Genomic DNA, 22,093 nt, shown 5'->3' on the forward strand with positions numbered 1-22,093 from the left:
ATGGAAGGTGAGGGAGGGATTGGAAGTATCTGGACGTTCCTGGGTAGGATTGTACCCTCCCCTGACTGCAGTATGTCTACGATGTCTGCCTCCACCCCGCCCCCTGGCAGAGAAAGACCTGCCCATTGTCTCCACCCATAAGCCTTGGCCCTCACAGAATAACCCGACGTTGCGCCATTAATTGGGTAAAAGAACAAACCGAGGGCTTCTCTCTCACTCTCTCCATCACCACCTCAAGCGTGGCACTTCTCAAACGAAAAATACAAATGTTTCTTAGTGGTTATACAGTTCGGTCCGAAGAGTCCTTTCTTCATTATGTTTTTGTTTAGAAAATAGAAACTCATCCTCTGGCTCCTTTAGAGCTGGATCTCGAATGTTTTCTGTAAGTCGGTAGAAAAGGGGTTGGTCGGTAGAGCAGCCCCAAGCCGGGCCTGGGATTTGGCTTCCAGTGCGGCCCATTGGGCCTCGAATTGGTCAGCCTCTTGGCCAGAGGGTTCAGGGGGCCAGGCCCCAGGGCCCATGGTGACTCCAGAGCGGCTGGGGACTGACGCCCCTCCGAGAGGTCGTGGGGGCCTGGCCTGGTGCTGGGTCACGGTGGCGCCGGTAGATGATGCAGTGATGCCGAAAGCGGGCGCGAATGGGGCAGCTCTGCCGGAGAAGCCCTGGTTGCTAAGTGGGGCCTGCTGGGCGCTGCCGAAGACGTTGGCCACCATCTGCGAGGGGGTGATTCCCACCACGGGTACGCTGGGGGCCGGGTAAGGGGAGGGCGTGCCGTTGGTCAGGCCGGGGGCGTAGGTCACGAAGGCGGGTGGTGGTCCGAACAGGTTGACGGGGGCAGCCGTGCCGATGAAAGGGCTCGCCGAGGCTGGGAGGCCGGTGGGAACCGGGATGGCGGTGGGAGCCAGCGGGGCTGAGGGAGGCTGCTGCTGCTGCTGCTGCTGGGCCCGGGCTGTCTTCGCCACCTCCTGCAGCCAGCGCTCAGCCTCTGAGGGAGTCCTCCGATGGCCCGGCTGGAAGGTGGAGTTACCTGCTGTCACTGTGGATATGTCTCCCCAGCCTCCTCCTCCTCCTCCTCCATTCCCTGACAAAAAGCAAAATCACACCATCACACACCATCGTCGTAACACCCGACCCGCATTCCCAAACACCTCCACCCTTTACCCCTTCACCCCCCAAATACCCCCCTCTCCTCCCCCTCCCAAACACCTCCCCCCTCCTCTCCTTCACCCCCCAAACACCCCCTCCTCCCCCTCCCAAACACCTTCCCCTTCACCCCCCAAATACCCCCCTCCTCCCCCTCCCAAACACCTCCCCCCTCCTCTCCTTCACCCCCCAAACACCCCCTCCTCCCCCGCCACAACCCCCTTCCCACTCTTGTCCAAAACCCCTTTTCTCCTGCCCTGTATGAGGGTGAGAGTGAGCATGTGAATGTGTGAGTGAGATTGAATGTGTGTGAGAGTGAATGTGTGAGTGTGTGCTTGTGAGAGAGTGTGACTGAGTGTGAGTCAGTGTGAAGGTGAGTGTGAGTGAGCTTGCGTGTGAGTGAGTGTGTGTGTGCTTGTGATGGAGTGCGTCAGTGTGAAGGTGAGTGTGAGTGTGAGTGAGTGTGTGTGTGCTTGTGACGGAGTGCGTCAGTGTGAAGGTGAGTGTGAGTGAGAGTGAGTGTGTGTATTTGTGATGGAGTGCGTCAGTGTGAAGGTGAGTGTGAGTGTGTGAGTGTGAGTGAGAGTGAGTGTGTGTATTTGTGATGGAGTGCGTCAGTGTGAATGTGAGTGTGAGTGAGAGTGAGTGTGTGTATTTGTGATGGAGTGCGTCAGTGTGAAGGTGAGTGTGAGTGTGTGAGTGTGAGTGACAGTGAGTGTGTGCGTGCTTGTGACGGAGTGCGTCAGTGTGAATGTGAGTGTGAGTGTGAGAGTGTGAGTGAGAGTGAGTGTGTGCGTGCTTGTGACGGAGTGCGTCAGTGTGAATGTGAGTGTGAGTGAGAGTGAGTGTGAGTGAGAGTGAGTGTGTGCGTGCTTGTGACGGAGTGCGTCAGTGTGAAGGTGAGTGTGAGTGTGTGAGTGTGAGTGACAGTGAGTGTGTGCGTGCTTGTGACAGAGTGCGTCAGTGTGAATGTGAGTGTGAGTGTGTGAGTGTGAGTGTGAGTGAGAGTGAGTGTGTGCGTGCTTGTGACGGAGTGCGTCAGTGTGAATGTGAGTGTGAGTGTGTGAGTGTGAGTGAGAGTGAGTGTGTGCGTGCTTGTGACGGAGTGCGTCAGTGTGAATGTGAGTGTGAGTGAGAGTGAGTGTGAGTGTGCTTGTGACGGAGTGCGTCAGTGTGAAGGTGAGTGTGAGTGTGTGAGTGTGAGTGACAGTGAGTGTGTGCGTGCTTGTGACGGAGTGCGTCAGTGTGAATGTGAGTGTGAGTGTGTGAGTGTGAGTGAGAGTGAGTGTGTGCGTGCTTGTGACGGAGTGCGTCAGTGTGAATGTGAGTGTGAGTGTGTGAGTGTGAGTGAGAGTGAGTGTGTGCGTGCTTGTGACGGAGTGCGTCAGTGGAATGTGAGTGTGAGTGTGTGAGTGTGAGTGAGAGTGAGTGTGTGCGTGCTTGTGACGGAGTGCGTCAGTGTGAATGTGAGTGTGAGTGTGTGAGTGTGAGTGAGAGTGAGTGTGTGCGTGCTTGTGACGGAGTGCGTCAGTGTGAAGGTGAGTGTGAACGAGCTTGCGTGTGAGTGAGAGTGAGTGTGTGTGTGTGCTTGTGACGGAGTGCGTCAGTGTGAAGGTGAGTGTGAGTGTGAGTGTGTGAGTGTGTGACACAGCTGGTTGCTCCAAGCTATGGTTCCTGCTCCATGGGGGCGTCCTCCCACAGCATCGCCCTCCCCCCCTGCCCCCTTCCTTCCCCTCCCCCCCTTCGCCGTCCCCCCAGGATGTTGTTTAATGGAGACCCTCACCCTGAGGTACGCTGGGAAGTAGTGTGGGAGCAGTCGGTGGGATGGAGCCGGTAGCCGGTGCGGTGTAGAATGGATCAGAGGGAGGTTTGTTCAGGGAGGGGTCAGTCTGTGAACAGGCAGCACTGATATTCTCCGGCTCAGTGGTGGGGGAGGAGTCAAACTCAGGCACTGGTGGGGGGGACAGAAAATTACAATAAATCCACAGTGAGAGCTGGACCCCACTCACACCCCCTTGACCCCACCCGTCGCTCCCCACAACCCCCACCCCACTGACCCTACACCCCTCACCCCCAAACAAACCCCACCCCCTGACCCCACACCACATTCCCCCTCACCCTCCCTCCCCCTCCGGCTCCTCCACAAACCCCTCCCCATGCCCCAACCCCTGACCCTGACCTCCCCTCTTCCCCGCCCCCCCCCCCCCCCCCCTCCAAGAACATGACTGTTGGGACCCAGTTCCCACCCCCACCCCAGCCCCTCCCGCACAGTCAGCCCCAATGGACCGGAGCTGAACCTGACGGCGATTTCGGAGAGGGGGTCGCTGGTGGGGTCAAGTTGGATTTCCCCTGCCCTATCCCCGTTAGAAACAGTGAGGGTGGAAGTGGCCATTCAGCCCGTTGTGTTGCAGCGAGACCCCAGGGGCTGTGTGACCCACACTGACCCCGCCCTTTGACTGAGTGAGGACCCCACTCCCTCCCCTCCCCCTCCCACAAACCCGCAGCATGGACGGACTCACCCGGGCTCTTGATCTGGAAGTCGGTGGTCTTCCTCTGGAGGGTGGAGGGTAGCTCGTTCAGGCGGAGGGAGAGCTGCCTCTTGAAGGGAGAGTTTTTCTGACTGAGGGCCGGGAAGCCTCGGAAGGAGCCCTGCCTGACCAGCTGCTCCAGGGGGGCATGGCGCCGCGGGATGGCATGCTGGTAACTCGGGTCACTCTTGTCGACAGGAGAGCCCTCTCCCTGCGGGGGGGAGCTGCTGGGGGGTGGGGGGCCCCCTGACCCTGGCACCGGGCTCCCTGTCACCGCCGTCTCGGCTGGGGGTGGGGGAGGGGAATGGGGAGAGGAACAAGACGTCAGTGACCGTCCCCTTCCCCGTCACTCTGCTCACCTGCTCCTCCCAACCACGCCCCTGTTCCCCCACAACCCTCTCCCCCGACCCCATCCCCCCACAACCCCTCCCTGAGCCCATCCCTGTTCTCCCAGAACCCCCTCCTTGACCCCACTCCCCGCTCTCCCACAACACCCTCCCTGACCCCACCCCTGTTCCCCACGACCCCCTCCCTGACCCCACCCCCGTTCTCCCACGACCCCCTCCCTGACCCCACCCCCTGTTCCTCCACAACCCTCTCCCTGACCCCATCTCCCCTGTTCCCCCATAACCCCCTCCCTGACCCCACCCCATTCCCCCACAACATCCTCCCTGACCCCACCCCCATTCCCCCACAACCCCTCCCTGACCTCACCCCCATTCCCCCACAACCCCCTCCCTGACCCCACCTCCCCTGTTCTCCCATAACCTCCTCCCTGACTCCACCCCATTCCCCCACAACCCCCTCCCTGACCCCACCTCCCCGTTCTCCCATAACCTCCTCCATGACCCCACTCCCATTCCTCCACAACCTCCTCCCCGATCCCACCCCCCCATTCCTCCACAACCCCCTCCCTGATCCCACGTCCTCGCTCCCCCACACCCCTGCCCTCGGTATGCCACACGGCACCGGGTCACGAATGTACGTGAGGATGGGGAGTTCCGCTCTCACCGTCTCAGTACCGGAGACCATGGAGTTATCGGGTTTACTTTCAACGCCCCTCCTGGCTCACCGTTCCCCTTCAGGGCCTGGAGCCGACACGAGCCTGTAACCATCTCGTAACCACCCTCCAGGCTCTCAGGCTCAGAGGGGATTCCTCACGGAGGGTGATGGGGTTTTGGTAAAAGGAGACGGTGTGAATGTGAAGCTCAGGTGATAGATTGACCAAGGACATGGTGTACAGCAGCCCAGGCTTGTGGGCCGAATGGCATTCTGCCTGCGTCCAATTCCTGAAGAGACTGAGCTCTGTGAGGGGCTTCTGGGAGATGGTCATAGAGCCATACAGCACGGAAACAGACCTTTCGGCCCAACCAGTCTATGCCTACCATAATCCCAAACCAAACCAGTCTCACCATATCCCTCCAAACCCTTTCCTATCCATGTCATTATCAAAATATCTTTTAAATGTTGCAACTGTTCCCACATTCACCACTTCCTCAGGAACTGCATCCCAAACTGAACCCACTGTGTAAAACATTTGCCCCTCGTGACTTTAAGATCTTTCTTCTGCCATCTTAAAAATGTGTCCCCTGGTCTTGAAATCCCCCCGTCTGTGGGGAAAGATACCTGCTGTCAGCTCTATCTATACCCCTCATTATTTTATAAACCTCCAGAGAAATATGTCCCGGCCTATCCAGCCTCTCTTTATAACTCAGACCTTCCATTCTCGGCAACATCCTGGTAAATCTCTTCTGAACCCTCTCCAGTTTAATAATATCCTCCCATTTAAGTGACTGTTGGACATGCACATGGATAGCAGTGAGTTGAGGGGTGTGTAGGTTAAGTTATTTTATTTTAAGTTAGGGTGAATCCCTGGCACAACATTGTGGGCCAAAAGGCCTGTTCTGTGCTGTACATTTCTATCTATTTCTCTAACAGAGCGACCAGAACTGGACACAGAACGCAGGAGAGGCCTCACCAATGTCCTGTGCCACCTCAATATGACTTCAACCATCAATACCCTGAGATGGTCTAACTGCCATCATACAAATGAAATGGTGAGGTAGTGGTAATGTCTCTGGGCTAGTAATCCACAGGCTTCAGGCTTTGGGGATAGGGGTTCAAATCCTACCAGGGGGAACTTAAATTCAATTAGCAAAGCCAGAATTGACAGCTAGTCTCCATGACGATGACCAGGAAACTATCATCGATTGTGTCAAAACCCCATCTGGTTCACTAATGCCTCGTTAAGGAAGGAAATCTGTCACCTTACCCAGCCTGGGCCTACACGTGACTCCAAATCCACAGCCATGTGGCTGACTCTCTGAAATTGCCATGGCAACCCATTCAGGGATGGGACTCACATGTTGACCTAGCCATTGATGCGTACATCCCATGGAAGAATAAAGAAAAAAAGTGGTTTATGACATCAAATTGCTGCTTTCCTCAAGGCTACAGTATTAACGTGCTTGCAGAGAGAGCTCCACCGAGGTGGGGTGAGATGTGAGATGCGGAGGGATCTGGGGGTCCTTGTCCATGAATCACTAAAACGTAATACACAGGGACAGAAAGGCATCGGGAAAGCGAGGATAATGTTTCATTTATCAAAAGGGGAATGAGAGGTGATTGTGCAGGGCTCCGTGAGTGCACATCGAGAAAACTGTGTTCAGTATTGGTCACCACATCTAAGGAAGGGCTTTTGCCTGAAGCGTCGATTTTCCTGCTCCTCGGATGCTGCCTGACCTGCTGTGCTTTTCCAGCATCACTCTAATCTTGACTCTGATCTCCATCATCTGCAGGCCTCACTTTCGCCTAAGGAGGGAGATAACTGAGTCGGATACAGTTCAGAGAGGGTTTACTGTGTCAATACCTGCAACTAGGGGTTGTCCTATGAGGAAAGGTTAGATTAGACTGGGCGCTTTTCCCTGGAGTTTTGAAAAGTAAGAGGTGGCTAGATTGAAGTTGATGATCCTGAGGGGTCCTGACCTGGAGGATATGGAGATACCACAGTGGAAGAATCCAGAAGCAGGGGGTCATCTGTTTCAGAGCGAGGGGAGAACTCACAGAGACATGTAAAATTCTAATAGGACTAGGCAGGGTAGGTGTTCCTGATGGTGGGTGTGTCCAGAACCAGGGGTCACAGTCTGAGGAATTAGGGTGGACTGTTTAGGACAGAGCTAAGGAGATATTTCTTCACCCAGAGAGTGGTGAGCCTGTGGAATTCATTCCCAAAGGCAGTAGTTGATGCTAAAACATTGAATGTAATCAAGAGGCAGCTAGGTGTGGCATTTGGGGTGAATGGGGTCAGAGGTTATGGGGAGAAAACAAGATTAGGCTATTGAGTTGGACGGTCAGCCATGTTGGTGATGAATGGTGGAGCAGGCTCCAAGGGCCGAATGGCCTCCTCCTGCTCCTATCCTCTACCTTTAAGGGGTTGGCCATTGAAGACAGAGATGGAAATGGGGGGGAGTGGGATTTATTTTCTCTCAGGGGGGTCACGTATCTGTGGAACTCTTCCCGAAAAGGTGATGCAGTTTTAGAGTGATAGAGATGTACAGCACGGAAACAGATCCTTCGGTCCAACCCGTCCATGCCGACCAGATAACCCAACCCAATCTAGTCCCACCTGCCAGCACCCGGCCCATATCCCTCCAAACCCTTCCTATTCATATCCCCATCCAGATGTCTTTAAATGCTGTAATTGTACCAGCCTCCACCACTTCCTCTGGCAGCTCATTCCATACATGTACCACCCTCTGCGTGAAAATGTTGCCCCTTAGGTCCCCTCTCACCCTAAATCTATGCCCCTCTAGTTCTGGACTCCCCCACACCAGGGAAAAGACTTTGTCTATTTATCCTAGAGAAATTCTTGTTAAACAGAGGGGGGGGGAGTGTGAAATGTTAATGGGGGGGAGGCAGATTTGAGATTTTGTTTTATTTATTAACGGGATGAGCTAGGCCCAGTATTTATTGCCCCATCCCTAATTGCCCCAGAGGGCAGTTAAGAATCAACCACATTGTTGTGGGTCTGGAGTCACGTATAGGCCAGACCAGGTAAGGTTGGCAGATTTCCTTCCCAAAAGGACATTAGTGAGTCAGATTTTCCAACAATGGATTCGGGATTGTCAGTAAACTCTTAATTCTAGGTTTGATTACAGAACGTTTGTCTGTAATCTTACTAAATGGCGGAGCAGGGTTGGAGGGGTTGGTCATGTTTATAGACGAGTCTCTGACCCCATGTGATGCTAACCCACCCTCCACCCCCTCCCCCATCGTCACCTTTTGTCTTGTCCTGCAGTTGCTTCATGGTGTCCTCTCGCTCGGCATGCTGGGAGGTCGCGGTGACCCTGAAGGAGCCTTCCCGAGTGAAGCTCGTCCGACTGGCATCGAAGGAAGCCGTGACGCCGCACTCCTTCTCCCGTCGCTGCTTCCGCTCCAGGCAGGCGGCAAACGCACAGCCCACCGCGTGGCTGAGACGCTCCCCCTGCAACCGGGCACACCGTGGGGAGAGGGGGTCAATATACAGCAGACTGTGAGAAAGGGGGAGGTTAATATTGGGGACACCGCGGGGGACAGGGGGGTCAATATACAACTCAACACGGGGGACGGGGAGGTCAATATACGGCACACCGCGGGGGACAGGGAGGTCAATACAGGGTACACCACGGGGGAGAGGGAAGTCAATACAGGGTACACCACGGGGGAGAGGGCAGTCAATACAGGGGATACTGCGGGGGACGAGGAGGTCAATATTGGGGATGCTGTGGAGGGGGGGAGGTCAATATAGGGTACACCGTGGGGGATGGGGAGGTCAATACAGGGGATACCATGGGGGAGGGGGAGGTCAATACAGGGTACACCATTGGGAAGGGGGAGGTCAATACAGGGGATACCATGGGGGATGGGGAGGTCAATACAGGGTACACCGTGGGGGATGGGGAGGTCAATACAGAGGATACCATGGGGGAGGGGGGAGTTCAATACAGGGTACACCTTTGGGTAGGGGGAGGTCAATACAGTGTACATTGCGGGGGACGGGGAGGTCAATACAGGGGATACCTGTGGGGGAGGGGGAGGTCAATACAGGGTACACAGTTGGGGAGGGGGAGGTCATTACAGGGTACACCGTGGGGGAGGGGGGGTCAGTAGCGATTCAAAGATAGTGGGGGCTGGAGAGAAATGGAGAGGGAAAGGGGAGGGGGGAGAGAGTGACATGCAGATAGAGGGCAAGGCGGGTAAGAGAGAGAAAGTGGGGGAGAGAATGGGAGGAGGAGAGTGAGAGAGGGAGGGGGAGAGTGGATGAGGGAGAGTGGGGGGGTGAGTGGGGGTAGAGTGGGAGGGGGAAGAGGTTTAGGGAGGGAGTTCTGGACACAGCCGTTAATAGTGAGGGGGTAAACCTGGGGGATGTACAGGAGGCAGGAATCAGGGGCTGAGAGCTCGGGGGTGGGGGGGAAGTACATGCTGGAATTTGGGAGTTACAGAAATGCAAGGGAGCGGCCTTGCAAGACGTTGACTTCCAAGGTAATTGAACCTCGAGGTGTTCCTTACCGAATCTTTCAGAGCCATGAAACAGTGACAGATCCACCGTCGTGTGGTCCCATCACGGCAAATGTAGGAAAAGGCTTTGTCGTAGTTACGGTCCGGAGCGCAGAACGAGACCTTCTCAATGGTCTGGTCCACGATAAGGTCCTGAGTGTCGGACAGAGGCAAGAGGAGCTGGGTTAGTGAGGAGCTGTGCAAGAATTCAGAGAGAGCGCAGAAGCACTCGGCGAGGTGGGTTGGCCGACGAGGGTCTTCAGTTCAGAAGAGGGACCGGTGAAGTTGGGCATGTTGACCATTGGGGTCAAGCTGGAACTCGATCGAGATGGAGCAGATCAGGAGAAACGGATCTCACTGGGGAAGTGGTCATACAAAGAGAGGATGGTTCCCGTTACAGGGCAGTCTGGAATGAGAGGTCACTATTTGAGGATAAGGGGCAGCAGATTTAAACCTGAGATCGGGAGACGTTCCTTCTCTCAGACTCTATGGAATTCCCTTCCCCCAGAGCGCGGTGGGTACTGGGTCACTGAGTAAATTTAAGGAGGAGAGAGATTTTTAATGAGTAACGAGTTAAAGGTTTGGTGGGAGCAGGCAGGAGAGTGGAGTTGAGGCCGAGATAAGACCAGCCATTGAACAGCAGAGCAAGCTCGAGGGGCAGAAAGGCCTCCTCCTGCTGCTAGAGCACATTGAAGATGATTGGTCAGAGGGAGGGGGTGGGCCCTGGAACATGCTGCCTAAGGGTAGGCTGGGGGAGCCAGATCCCATCGAGGATACCAAGAGGCAACTGGACCGTCATCTAAGAACCCAGCACAGGGCAGGATGGTGGCACAGTGGGTTAGCACTGCTGCCTCACGGCACCAGGGACCCAGGTTCGATTCCAGCCTCAGGTGACTGTCTGTGGGGAGTTTGCACATTCTCCCCGTGTCTGTGTTGATTTGCTCCGGTTTCCTCCTACAGTCGAAAGATTAGATTCCCTGTTTTTGTGATTCTGTTCGCCGAGCTGGGAATTAGATTCCCTACAATATGAAACAGGCCCTCCAGCCCAATAAGTAGACACCAACTTCTGACTAATGCACCATAACGCTATGGCTAATTCACCTGACCTGCACATCTTTGGACTGTGGGAGGAAACTGGAATTGAACCTGGGACCCAGGTGCTGTGAGGCACTGTGCAGGTTAGATGTATTGGCCGTGCTAAATTGCCCCGTAGTGTCCAGAGATGTGTTTGGTTAGGTGCATTAGTCAGGAGTAAAATACAGAGTAGGATGAATGGGTCTGACTGGGATACTCTTGGAGGGTTAGGGTGGATTTGTTGGGCCAAATGGCCTGTTTCCACACTGTAGGGATTCTATTCTATCAACTGGAAAGGAGAAATGTGGGACATGAGATGAACAACTCCCATCGGAACGCTAGCACGGACATGATGGGTCACATGGCCTCAGTCTGTGCTGGTACAAGTCTAAAATGAGCTGAAAATGTGTTGCTGGTTAAAGCACAGCAGGTCAGGCAGCATCCAAGGAACAGGAAACTCGACGTTTCGGGCCAGAGCCCTTCATCAGGAATGAGGAGAGGGTGCCAGGCAGGCTAAGATAAAAGGTAGGGAGGAGGGACTTGGGGGAGGGGTGATGGAGACGTGATAGGTGGAAGGAGGTCAAGGTGAGGGTGATAGGCCGGAGTGGGGTGGGGTCAGTTCTGATCTCCAGCATCTGCAGACCTCACTTTTTACTCAAGTCTAAAATGACTCAATCCAGGCGAGTGGGTTGCGAAGCGCATCTGGCAACTGAAGTGAGCAGTTTCTCAGATAGGAAACCCCTCTCACAGGCCCACACAGCTCAATGCACTCTCCGGTAAAGTGTTTAAAAGGCACTGGAGGTCAGTGAGTGGGTGAGGAGTTCAGAACTGCACCACAGGACAATGTTCCCCGACATTTTCAAAAGAATCCTTCGCAAGTGCCTCGTTATTTCTCCTGCAGAGCACTCGACAACTGAAAGGAAATCCCAAAGGGTCTTTTGAAGACTTGGCTTTGAAAGACACGAACCCTTGGCTGCAGCCGCGCTGCCTCTCAAATTACTCTCCTGACTCGAGGGGGCGCGTGTCAATGTCATTTTCTTGTTACCTGTTTACATTCAATCACATCCCTGGCAATATTCTAAAAACATCGCAAAGACACCGACTGACCTGTCTCCTTGATGGTCACCGTCTTTACAATACAACTTAAAGCTGGTTTTTGAGGGTTCTTCTGCACTTACGCTCCGTTCGTTTTAAACAAATGACCGGCTGCTCCTGTGGGTGCAGTGGTAGTGTCCCCACCTCTGAGCGGGGGTGGGTTCAAGTCTCAGGTTCAAGTCCCACAGAGGTGTGTAATAACATCTCTAGCCAGACTGCTTAGAAACTATCTGAGTGATCAGTTCCCATAGACGGCGTCATAGAAACAGACTCTTCAGTCAAAATTGTCCATGCTGACCAGATATCCCAAATTAATCTAATTCTATTTGGCCCATATCCCTCCAAACCCTTCCTATTCATATACCCATCCAAATGCCTTTTAAATGCTGTAATTGTACCAGCCTCCACCACATTCTCCGGCAGCTCATTCCACACACTGTGTGAAAAAGTTGCCCCTTAGGTCCCTTTTAAATCTTGCCTTAAACCTATGCCCTCTAGTTTTGGATTGCCCTACCTTGGGGAAAGGCTATTCACCATATCCATGTCCCTCGTAATTTTAAAAACCTCTGTTAAAGTCACCCCTCAGCCTCTGAGGCTCCAGAGAAAACAGCCCCCACCCCAGGGGCTGCGGGGGATGTGGGTTAAGGGAGGGCCTCAATTTGACGTCACGTCTGAGAGATGGCACCTCCCAACGCTGCAGCACTCCCTCAGTACTGCGCACTGCTGGAGCAGGTGGGACACAAACCCGGGTCCCCTGGCTCAGAGGTGGGGACATTATCACCGCATCTCTGACCATTCCTTCCAAACAGAGGGCTGGACCTGAGTGCTGGCCTCGAATTTGTGCTCACGTCTCCGGAGCGGGGATTCGAACCCACAACCTCTGAGCGCGAAGATGGGGACGTTAGCCTCCCCGAGGTTAAAAGGAAAAGCAGGTTGGTGGGTAAGAGAGCGTCCTCCCTGGTAATAGACAATAGGTGCAGGAGTAGGCCATTCAGCCCTTCGAGCCTGCACTGCCATTCAATATGATCATGGCTGATCATTCCTAATCAGTATCCTGTTCCTGCCTTATCTCCATAACCCTTGATTCCACTATCCTTGAGAGCTCTATCCAACTCTTTCTTAAATGAATCCAGAGACTGGGCCTCCACTGCCCTCTGGGGCAGAGCATTCCACACAGCCACCACTCTCTGGGTGAAGAAGTTTCTCCTCATCTCTGTCCTAAATGGTCTACCCCGTATTTTTAAGCTGTGTCCTCTGGTTCGGCACTCACCCATCAGCGGAAACATGTTTCCTGCCTCCAGAGTGTCCAATCCTTTCATAATCTTATATGTCTCAATCAGATCCCCTCTCAGTCTTCTAAACTCAAGGGTATACAAGCCCAGTCGCTTCAGTCTTTCAGTGTGAGGTAATCCCTAAGGTAAGGTAAACACTGGGATAAACCGCTCATAATGGCCAGAGAGATGCCAGCGATGCACACCTACACAATAACAACTTCAGTTAAAACCTGACATCAGTGAATCAATAGCGAGGAGGCAAACACGTTGCTAAGCAACGACTCCCAGGGCTAACCAGCAACACTGCCTCTGGAAAAGGCCCGCTTTTTTCCAGGAGACGGGGAAACCTTACCTTAGTCTTATCGTCCACCACTCTCAGTCCATCCGCAGACACCCACAGCATGGCCTTCACTGACTTCTTTCCCATCTGTAAGCCAAGAGAACACACAAACCTTCACTGGATTGCAGGGAGCAAAGGATTCTCTTTCTTGGCTCTGTGGCAAGGCCAGTATTTGTTGCCTATCCCAGAAAATGGAACAGGAGGAGGCCATTCAGCCCCTCGAGCCTGCCCAGCCATGGCTGACCCGACATTGCTCACAAACACTTTGCTGCGTTTTCCCCGACTGACCAATCACCCCTCCAGCTCAGTCTCCAACCTACACGAGGGCTCTGACCCCACCGCTCTCTGGGGTAAGCAGTTCCAAGGACGCCCGGCCCTCTGGGAGAGGCTTCCCCGTGTTCTCCCTCATCAACTGGCACCCCTTCATTCTGAGACTGTGCCCTCTGGCCCTGGGTCAAAGGTCACGGGACACCAGGTTGTGGTCTGACAAGTTTATTTGAAGTCACAAGCTTTCAAAGCGCTGCTCCTTCGCCAGGTGAGGCGAAGGGAGAATCCAGGCACAGACATTCTAACCAGAGAGATCAAAAGATTGTACAAATGTTGTGAGTGGAGTGACGACAGATTCAGTAGTGCATCGCTGCAGGTGGTTAAGAGGGTCAGACAGCGTGATTAGCAAGTGAAGGCATCACGTGTAATTTTATATTTTTTATTCTTTCCCAGGATGTGGGTGTCTCTGGCTAGGCCCAGTATTTATTGCCCCATCACTAATTGCCCAGAGGGCAGTTAAGAGTCAATCCCATTGCTATGGGTCTGGAGTCACATGTAGGCCAGGCCGGGTAAGGATGGCAGATTCCTTCCCTCAAGGACAATTGTGAACCAGGTGGGTTTTTACAACATCATTAGACTCTTCAGTTAGGATTTTGTTTAAAATTTGAATTCAAATTGCACCACCTGCCATGACAGGATTCAAACCCGGGTCCCCAAAATGTTACTTCGTCTCTGGATTAACGATCCAGTGATAATCCCACGAGGCCATTGTCTCCCCACTGTGAGGTGGGTACAAAAAATTAAGAGTAGCAGGACCTCTGTGGAAATCCCGCCTACAAGCCAGTGTTAAACAGGAACATAATCGACGGTCTATTCTCACATTCCCACCTTCCTCTCCAGGGACAGGAATGGAACTGTCGTCCTGATGCTGGGTGCCAACTTCGTCCATTGGCGCAAAAGTTGACATTGGCTCAAAATTTCAAACTCACATGCCAAAGCTGCTTGAGAAGACCATAGGAACTGGGAGTAGGGGTGGGCTGTCTGGCCCTTCGAGGACCATAGGAACTGGGAGTAGGGGGTAGGTCGTCTGGCCCTTTGAGGACCATAGGAACTGGGAGTAGGGGTAGGCCATCTGGCCCCTTGAGGACCATAGGAACTGGGAATAGGGGTTGGCTGTCTGGCCCCTTGAGGACCATAGGAACTGGGAGTAGGGGTAGGCCGTCTGGCCCCTTGAGGACCATAGGAACTGGGAGTAGGGGTTGGCTGTCTGGCCCCTTGAGGACCATAGGAACTGGGAGTAGGGGTTGGCTGTCTGGCCCCTCGAGGACCATAGGAACTGGGAGTAGGGGTAGGCCGTCTGGCCCCTTGAGGACCATAGGAACTGGGAGTAGGGGTTGGCTGTCTGGCCCCTTGAGGACCATAGGAACTGGGAGTAGGGGTAGGCCGTCTGGCCCCTCGAGGACCATAGGAACTGGGAGTAAGGGTAGAACGTCTGGCCCCTCGAGGACCATAGGAACTGGGAGTTGGGGTAGGCCGTCTGGCCCTTTGAGGACCATAGGAACTGGGAGTAGGGGTAGGCCATCTGGCCCCTTGAGGACCATAGGAACTGGGAGTAGGGGTTGGCTGTCTGGCCCCTTGAGGACCATAGGAACTGGGAGTAGGGGTAGGCCGTCTGGCCCCTCGAGGACCATAGGAACTGGGAGTAAGGGTAGAACGTCTGGCCCCTCGAGGACCATAGGAACTGGGAGTTGGGATAGGCCGTCTGGCCCTTTGAGGACCATAGGAACTGGGAGTAGGGGTAGGCCGTCTGGCCCCTTGAGGACCATAGGAACTGGGAGTAGGGGTAAGCCATCTGGCCCCTTGAGGACCATAGGAACTGGGAGTAGGGGTAGGCCGTCTGGCCCCTTGAGGACCATAGGAACTGGGAGTAGGGGTTGGCTGTCTGGCCCCTTGAGGAGCATAGGAACTGGGAGTAGGGGTAGGCCGTCTGGCCTTTCGAGGACCATAGGAACTGGGAGTAGGGGTAGGCCGTCTGGCCCCTTGAGGACCATAGGAACTGGGAGTAGGGGTTGGCTGTCTGGCCCCTTGAGGACCATAGGAACTGGGAGTAGGGGTTGGCTGTCTGGCCCCTCGAGGACCATAGGAACTGGGAGTAGGGGTAGGCCGTCTGGCCCCTTGAGGACCATAGGAACTGGGAGTAGGGGTTGGCTGTCTGGCCCCTTGAGGACCATAGGAACTGGGAGTAGGGGTAGGCCGTCTGGCCCCTCGAGGACCATAGGAACTGGGAGTAAGGGTAGAACGTCTGGCCCCTCGAGGACCATAGGAACTGGGAGTTGGGGTAGGCCGTCTGGCCCTTTGAGGACCATAGGAACTGGGAGTAGGGGTAGGCCATCTGGCCCCTTGAGGACCATAGGAACTGGGAGTAGGGGTTGGCTGTCTGGCCCCTTGAGGACCATAGGAACTGGGAGTAGGGGTAGGCCGTCTGGCCCCTCGAGGACCATAGGAACTGGGAGTAAGGGTAGAACGTCTGGCCCCTCGAGGACCATAGGAACTGGGAGTTGGGGTAGGCCGTCTGGCCCTTTGAGGACCATAGGAACTGGGAGTAGGGGTAGGCCGTCTGGCCCCTTGAGGACCATAGGAACTGGGAGTAGGGGTAAGCCATCTGGCCCCTTGAGGACCATAGGAACTGGGAGTAGGGGTAGGCCGTCTGGCCCCTTGAGGACCATAGGAACTGGGAGTAGGGGTTGGCTGTCTGGCCCCTTGAGGAGCATAGGAACTGGGAGTAGGGGTAGGCCGTCTGGCCTTTCGAGGACCATAGGAACTGGGAGTAGGGGTAGGCCGTCTGGCCCCTTGAGGACCATAGGAACTGGGAGTAGGGGTTGGCTGTCTGGCCCCTTGAGGACCATAGGAACTGGGAGTAGGGGTTGGCTGTCTGGCCCCTCGAGGACCATAGGAACTGGGAGTAGGGGTAGGCCGTCTGGCCCCTTGAGGACCATAGGAACTGGGAGTAGGGGTTGGCTGTCTGGCCCCTTGAGGACCATAGGAACTGGGAGTAGGGGTAGGCCGTCTGGCCCCTCGAGGACCATAGGAACTGGGAGTAAGGGTAGAACGTCTGGCCCCTCGAGGACCATAGGAACTGGGAGTTGGGATAGGCCGTCTGGCCCTTTGAGGACCATAGGAACTGGGAGTAGGGGTAGGCCGTCTGGCCCCTTGAGGACCATAGGAACTGGGAGTAGGGGTTGGCTGTCTGGCCCCTTGAGGACCATAGGAACTGGGAGTAGGGGTAGGCCGTCTGGCCCCTCGAGGACCATAGGAACTGGGAGTAAGGGTAGAACGTCTGGCCCCTCGAGGACCATAGGAACTGGGAGTTGGGGTAGGCCGTCTGGCCCTTTGAGGACCATAGGAACTGGGAGTAGGGGTAGGCCGTCTGGCCCCTTGAGGACCATAGGAACTGGGAGTAGGAGTAGGCCGTCTGGCCCCTTGAGCCCGTTCGGCTATTCAGTAAGATCATGGCTGATCTTTATCATGGACTCAGCTCCACTTACCCTCCCGCTCACCATAACCCTCCATTCCTGTGTTGTTCAAAAATCTCTCTTTGCCTTAAAAACATTCAATGAGGAAGCCTCAATTCCCTCTCTGGGAGGGGAATTCCATAGATTCACAACCCTCTGGGTGAAGCAGTTCCTCCTCAGCTCAGTCCGAAACCCACTCCCCCTTATTCTGAGGCAATACCCCCTGGTTCTAGTTTCACCCACTAGTAGAAACAACCTCCCTGCTTCGATCTTATCTATTCCCTTTATAATTTTATATGTTTCTATAAGATTCCCCTTCATTCTTCTGAATTGTAACGAACATAATCCCAGACTACTCAGTCTCTCCTCATAAGCCAACCTCCTCAACTCCAGAATTAATCTAGTGACCCTCCTCTGCACCCCCTCCAGTGCCAGTTCATCCATTCTAAAGTAAGGAGACAAAAACTGCACACAGTACTCCAGGTGTGGCCTCACCAGCGTCCTGTACAGCATAACCTCCCTGCTTTTAATTCAATCCCTTGGGCAATGAAGGACAATTTTCTATTGGCTTTCTGCTGCACCTACTCACAGCTGCTCCTTAAACTTTTGACGCTCAGTAAACCTGACTGAACAAAAAGCAACAAATACAAAGGATCAACTTTGGGACACCACTCTACGCAACCAAAGGACCAAGGGAAATAATCTTCAGGCAACTGCAGTTCCCCCGAGTCTAATCGATTCTGAAGATGGATGTGGACAACTCCACCAAAGCAATGCCTCACTCGGTCACCGCTCAATCACCAAGAGCTTTTGTGACATTTCAGTGCATCTTCAACCTCAGCCAGTATCTCGAACGGACTCCAGAGAGAGAGAAAACACAGAGAGGGAAAGTAAGGGTGGGGTGAGAGCTAAAGAGAGAATGGGGTGGGGTAAAGAAAGAGGCATAGAATAGAAAGGGGAAAAAATAGAGAGAGAGAGAGAGAATGAGAGAGAGAGAGATGTGGAGTAAAGACCTTACAGAGGTTTATAAAGTCATGATGGGCATAGGTGATGTGAATGATAAGGGTAATTTCCCTGTGGTGGGGAGAGTTTAAAACTGGAGGGTGTATTTTTTAAGGGGAGAGGAGAAAGATTTAAAAAGGACATGATGGACAACGTTTTTACACACAGAATGGTTCGTGTGTGGAATGAACTGCCAGAGAAAGTGATGGATGTGGGCGCAATTATGTTCTAAAAACCTTTGGATCGGTTCACGAATTGGGAATGTTTGGAGGGATATGGGCTAAGGGCAGGCAGCTGGGACCAGTTTCGTTCGGGATTATAGTCGGCACGGACTGGTTGGGATGAAAGGTCTGTTTCTGTGTTGTGAATCTAAATAGAGAGAGGAGGGCAGACAGAGAGAGAGGGAGGCGAGAGTGGCAAGAAACAGAGATCACCCGGTTAAAGAGAGAGAAAGACACATGCAGAATAGAGAGGGAATGAGAGTAAGATGGTGCTAAAGGTAAAGGGGTCAAAAAGAGAGGTAAAGAGAGATAGAGGCATACAGAGAATAGAGAGGGAAAGAGAGATAAAGAGAGAGAAAGGGTAAAGAGAGAGAGGGACAAGAGAGACAAGAGCAAGAGAGAAACAAAGAGGGAGGAGTGAGAGTCAAGTTAGAGAGTTAGAGGGTGAGAGGGAGATGAAGAAAGAGAGAGGTGACAACTACTCATTTTGATACCAACGGTCGCTCAGATACAAGTACAGCTATTGGATAATACGTTTGAAGTTAATGAAAGACCACCGGCCAATCAGGTCAAATACTGGCATTCCCCCACATCAGCAGAAAAGGAGTCAGTCTGAGAGTTGTGAGGCCTGACAGCTAACTCCCCACAACACGAACGTCCTGAGGCTGTTCCCTTCAGACCTCGTAAATAAATCACTCATTCCAAACATCGTCCTTCACCATTTCTCTGACCAGTCGGCACTGAGGCCTGTCACTGAGAGAGAACCTGGGAGAAAGGAGAGAACTGTCTTCGGTAACAACGGAGGGTGAATGAGAGAGGGAACGAGAGAACAAAATGAGAGTGTGAACGAGACAGTGGATGAGTGTGTGAACTTCAGGGCAAGTGAGAATGTGAAAGAGAGAGAACAGCAGTGAGAATGAGGCTGCAGATGACAGAACGACCAGGTGTGCGAGATTGTGAAGGAGAGAGTGAACGAGAGCATGAATAAAGGAGAAAGTGAGTGAGAGCACGAATAAAGGAGAGAGTGAACGAGAGCATGGAGAAAGGAGAGAGTGATCGAGAGCATGAATAAAGGAGAGAGTGAACGAGAGCATGAATAAAGGAGAGAGTGATCGAGAGCATGAATAAAGGAGAGAGTGAACGAGAGCATGAATAAAGGAGAGAGTGATCGAGAGCATGAATAAAGGAGAGAGTGAACGAGAGCATGAATAAAGGAGAAAGTGAACGAGAGCATGGAGAAAGGAGAGAGTGATCGAGAGCATGAATAAAGGAGAGAGTGAACGAGAGCATGAATAAAGGAGAGAGTGAGTGAGAGCACGAATAAAGGAGAGAGTGAACGAGAGCATGGAGAAAGGGGAGAGTGAGTGAGAGCATGAATAAAGGAGAGAGTGAACGAGAGCATGAATAAAGGAGAGAGTGATCGAGAGCATGAATAAAGGAGAGAGTGATCGAGAGCATGAATAAAGGAGAGAGTGAACGAGAAAGCGAGGGAATGAATGGGGATTCAAGAACAAGAGGAAAGGAAGTGAGGGAGGGGAGATCAGGAAGTGAAGGGGAAATGGGCCTCACATTTTGGATGGGGAGGGGAGGGACAATAAAAAGGAGATGATCCGACGATGAAAGGTTGTGTTCCACCTCATGAAATCTATCTTCAAAACTAATCTGGAAGAGGTGGTTACCATGGAAACCTGTATAGATTTTCTATGGAACAGGATACAAATCCACACAGACAGTCCCAGCTACCCTTCCAGCCAGAGACCGGTCACTCCCTCTTCATTGAAGCCTTTATGGACCCAATCAGATCATTTCCAGCCAAGCCCACATCTCGTCCCATTGACAGTCTGTGGGTCCCACTACATTCACTAAAGCCCTAATCTATCCTCTTGGCCTACACGTAACTCCAGACCCCCAGCAACGTGGTTGGATTTTAACCGCTCTCTGAAATGGCTGAGAAGGATACTCAGTTCCATCGAACTGTGACTGAAACATTGAAGAACAAAACCAGACAGGCCTCCGACGTCAACCTGTAGCGTTGCCCCCTCCCTCAGGGCATTGTGGGTCCCTACAGCACATGGATTGCAGCGGTTCAAGATGGCACCTCACCGCCAACTTCTCAAGGGGCAATTAGGGATGGGCAATAAAAGCTGGGCCCAGCCCGCAATGCAAACATCCCAGTGCTATGTCCCTGAGAAAACTGGACAGAGGGTGTGGATTAAAATCCAGGGCTTCCTCAGGATAAAGTGGTGAATGAATCAACATGGTGGCTCAGCGGTTAGCACTGCTACCTCACAGCACCAGGGCTCCAGGTTCAATTCCAGCCTTGGGTGACTGTCTGTGTGGAGTTTGAACATTTTCCCCGTGTTTGCATGGGTTTCCTCCCACAGTCTAAAGATGTTCAGGTTGGGGTGGATTGGCCATGGGAAATCCAGTGTTGTAGGGATTGGGTGGGATGCTCTTCAGAGGGTCGGTATGGACTCAATGGGCCAAATGGCCTCCCTCCACACTGTAAGGATTCTATAAAACCCAGTAAAATGGCAGAGAGTCACCAAACCCCCACCAGCCCACCCCCGAGTAAAGATTAGATCTGAAATTCAAAACCCATTTCTTAACCATGACTGGAAACACCCAACAAAGAGAAATCATAGGGCAACTACTACCCAAAGAGTCAGCCACAGAGGTGGGAGTGTTTAGAAGGTGAAGGTTATTTAAAAAAAAAGAAAAGTTAGGAAGCAACTTTTAAAAGAGAAGTGTTTTTACTCCAACCAACTGCAGGCAAAGGAATGAAAACAACATTGACACATTACATTTTGCAGTGAGACACTGTTCAGTCTAGTCCAAGACTCATCCTGCTCTGAAGCCACTGAAGGTTCCCCCCCCCCCACCAAGAACCTCCATGTATCAGTCGGGACTGTGGGGGGTGCCTGGCTTTGGTTGATTCCACCCAGCCAGACCCCACTCCCCACCCCCAAACACAACACTAGATGTGAGGCTGTGGTACACTCCGCCCCATTTTACTTTTCACGAGAAGGCATTACAGTAAAGCCTGGGGTGAATAATAAGGGGGAAGAGATGCAGGTTGAAGAGTAAAATCAAGGGAAGACAACATAGATTGAAGTGAAGCAGCACGGTGGTTCAGTGGTTAGCGCCGCTACCTCAGAGTGCCGGGGTCCAGGTTCGATTCCAGCCTCGGGTGACTGTCTGTGTGGTGTTTGCACATTCTCCCTGTGTCTGCTTGGGTTTGCTCCAGTTTCCTCCCATAATTCAAAGGTGTGCACGTCAGTTGAATTGGCCATGCTAAATTGCCCTTAGTGTTAGGTGCCTTGGTCTGGGTGGGTTACTCTTTCAGGGGGTCGGTGTGGACTTGTTGGGCTGAAGGGCCTGTTTCCACACCGTAGGGATTCTAATCTAATCTAAAAAAAAGTAAAGTTGAGTGAAGACAATGAGGATCAAGGAATAAAGTCAAGTGAGGAATGTGAATAATGAAGAATAAAGTCAAGTGAGGAGCAAATCTAATGAAGATTGAAGTTGAGTGAAGACAATGAAATGTGAAGTCAGTGAGGATCTAGCAACATATCTGGGTAAATGATGGTCATCTTCTTGCTCCAGGATCTGTGGGTGACTTGCAGACCCTTGGTGTTATTGGATTGAATCACAATGTTTTTCGACACACCAATAACCTCACTGGCTTTCCCAGAATGCAAGACATTTCGGGGGAAGGTTGAAATCTGAAGTCTGCTTGCCCTATTCGAAATATTCTTCTTGGCTCAGTTTTGTACCTTCACGTCACCACTCTGTCATCTTACTGCACCTTTTATCAATCCCCAAATGAGTCTTTGTTTTCCTATGACCTTCAAGCAGAGATATTTCTTTGTTCGCTTGATGTGGGCGTCACCGGTGAGGTCACTGAGGTGACGGTGCGGAGCTTTCCTGAGCCCCTGAGGTCCACGTGGTAAGGGGCCAGCCGAACCCCAGTTCCGAGCAGTCACACCGGATCAGAAACGGTAACTCGGTTTCTCTCTCCCCATGGACGCTGCCAGACCTGCTGAGTCTCTCTGTGTTTGTTACAAAGGATGGGTGTTCCACCTCATCATATCTACCTTCA

General features: G+C 52.9%; 1 protein-coding gene across 3 annotated transcripts in view; it reads right to left on the bottom strand.

Annotated features, from left to right (window-relative positions):
• Window positions 1–222: 222 nt before the first annotated feature.
• The window catches only part of numbl (NUMB like endocytic adaptor protein), a 168,751-nt gene continuing 146,880 nt past the window's right edge, over window positions 223–22,093 (bottom strand). For all 3 annotated transcript variants that reach the window (XM_060856143.1, XM_060856144.1, XM_060856145.1), the window contains 6 exons: window positions 13,002–13,076; window positions 9,219–9,359; window positions 7,950–8,154; window positions 3,663–3,956; window positions 2,927–3,094; window positions 223–1,081 (listed from right to left, as the gene is read on the bottom strand). In XM_060856143.1, coding sequence (XP_060712126.1) covers window positions 357–1,081; window positions 2,927–3,094; window positions 3,663–3,956; window positions 7,950–8,154; window positions 9,219–9,359; window positions 13,002–13,076 — 1,608 coding nt within the window. In that variant the 3' untranslated portion in view covers window positions 223–356. The remainder of the gene's footprint in view (window positions 1,082–2,926; window positions 3,095–3,662; window positions 3,957–7,949; window positions 8,155–9,218; window positions 9,360–13,001; window positions 13,077–22,093) is intronic.

Source organism: Hemiscyllium ocellatum, chromosome 47 (genome assembly GCF_020745735.1).
Source record: "Hemiscyllium ocellatum isolate sHemOce1 chromosome 47, sHemOce1.pat.X.cur, whole genome shotgun sequence".
Lineage (NCBI taxonomy): Eukaryota > Metazoa > Chordata > Chondrichthyes > Orectolobiformes > Hemiscylliidae > Hemiscyllium > Hemiscyllium ocellatum.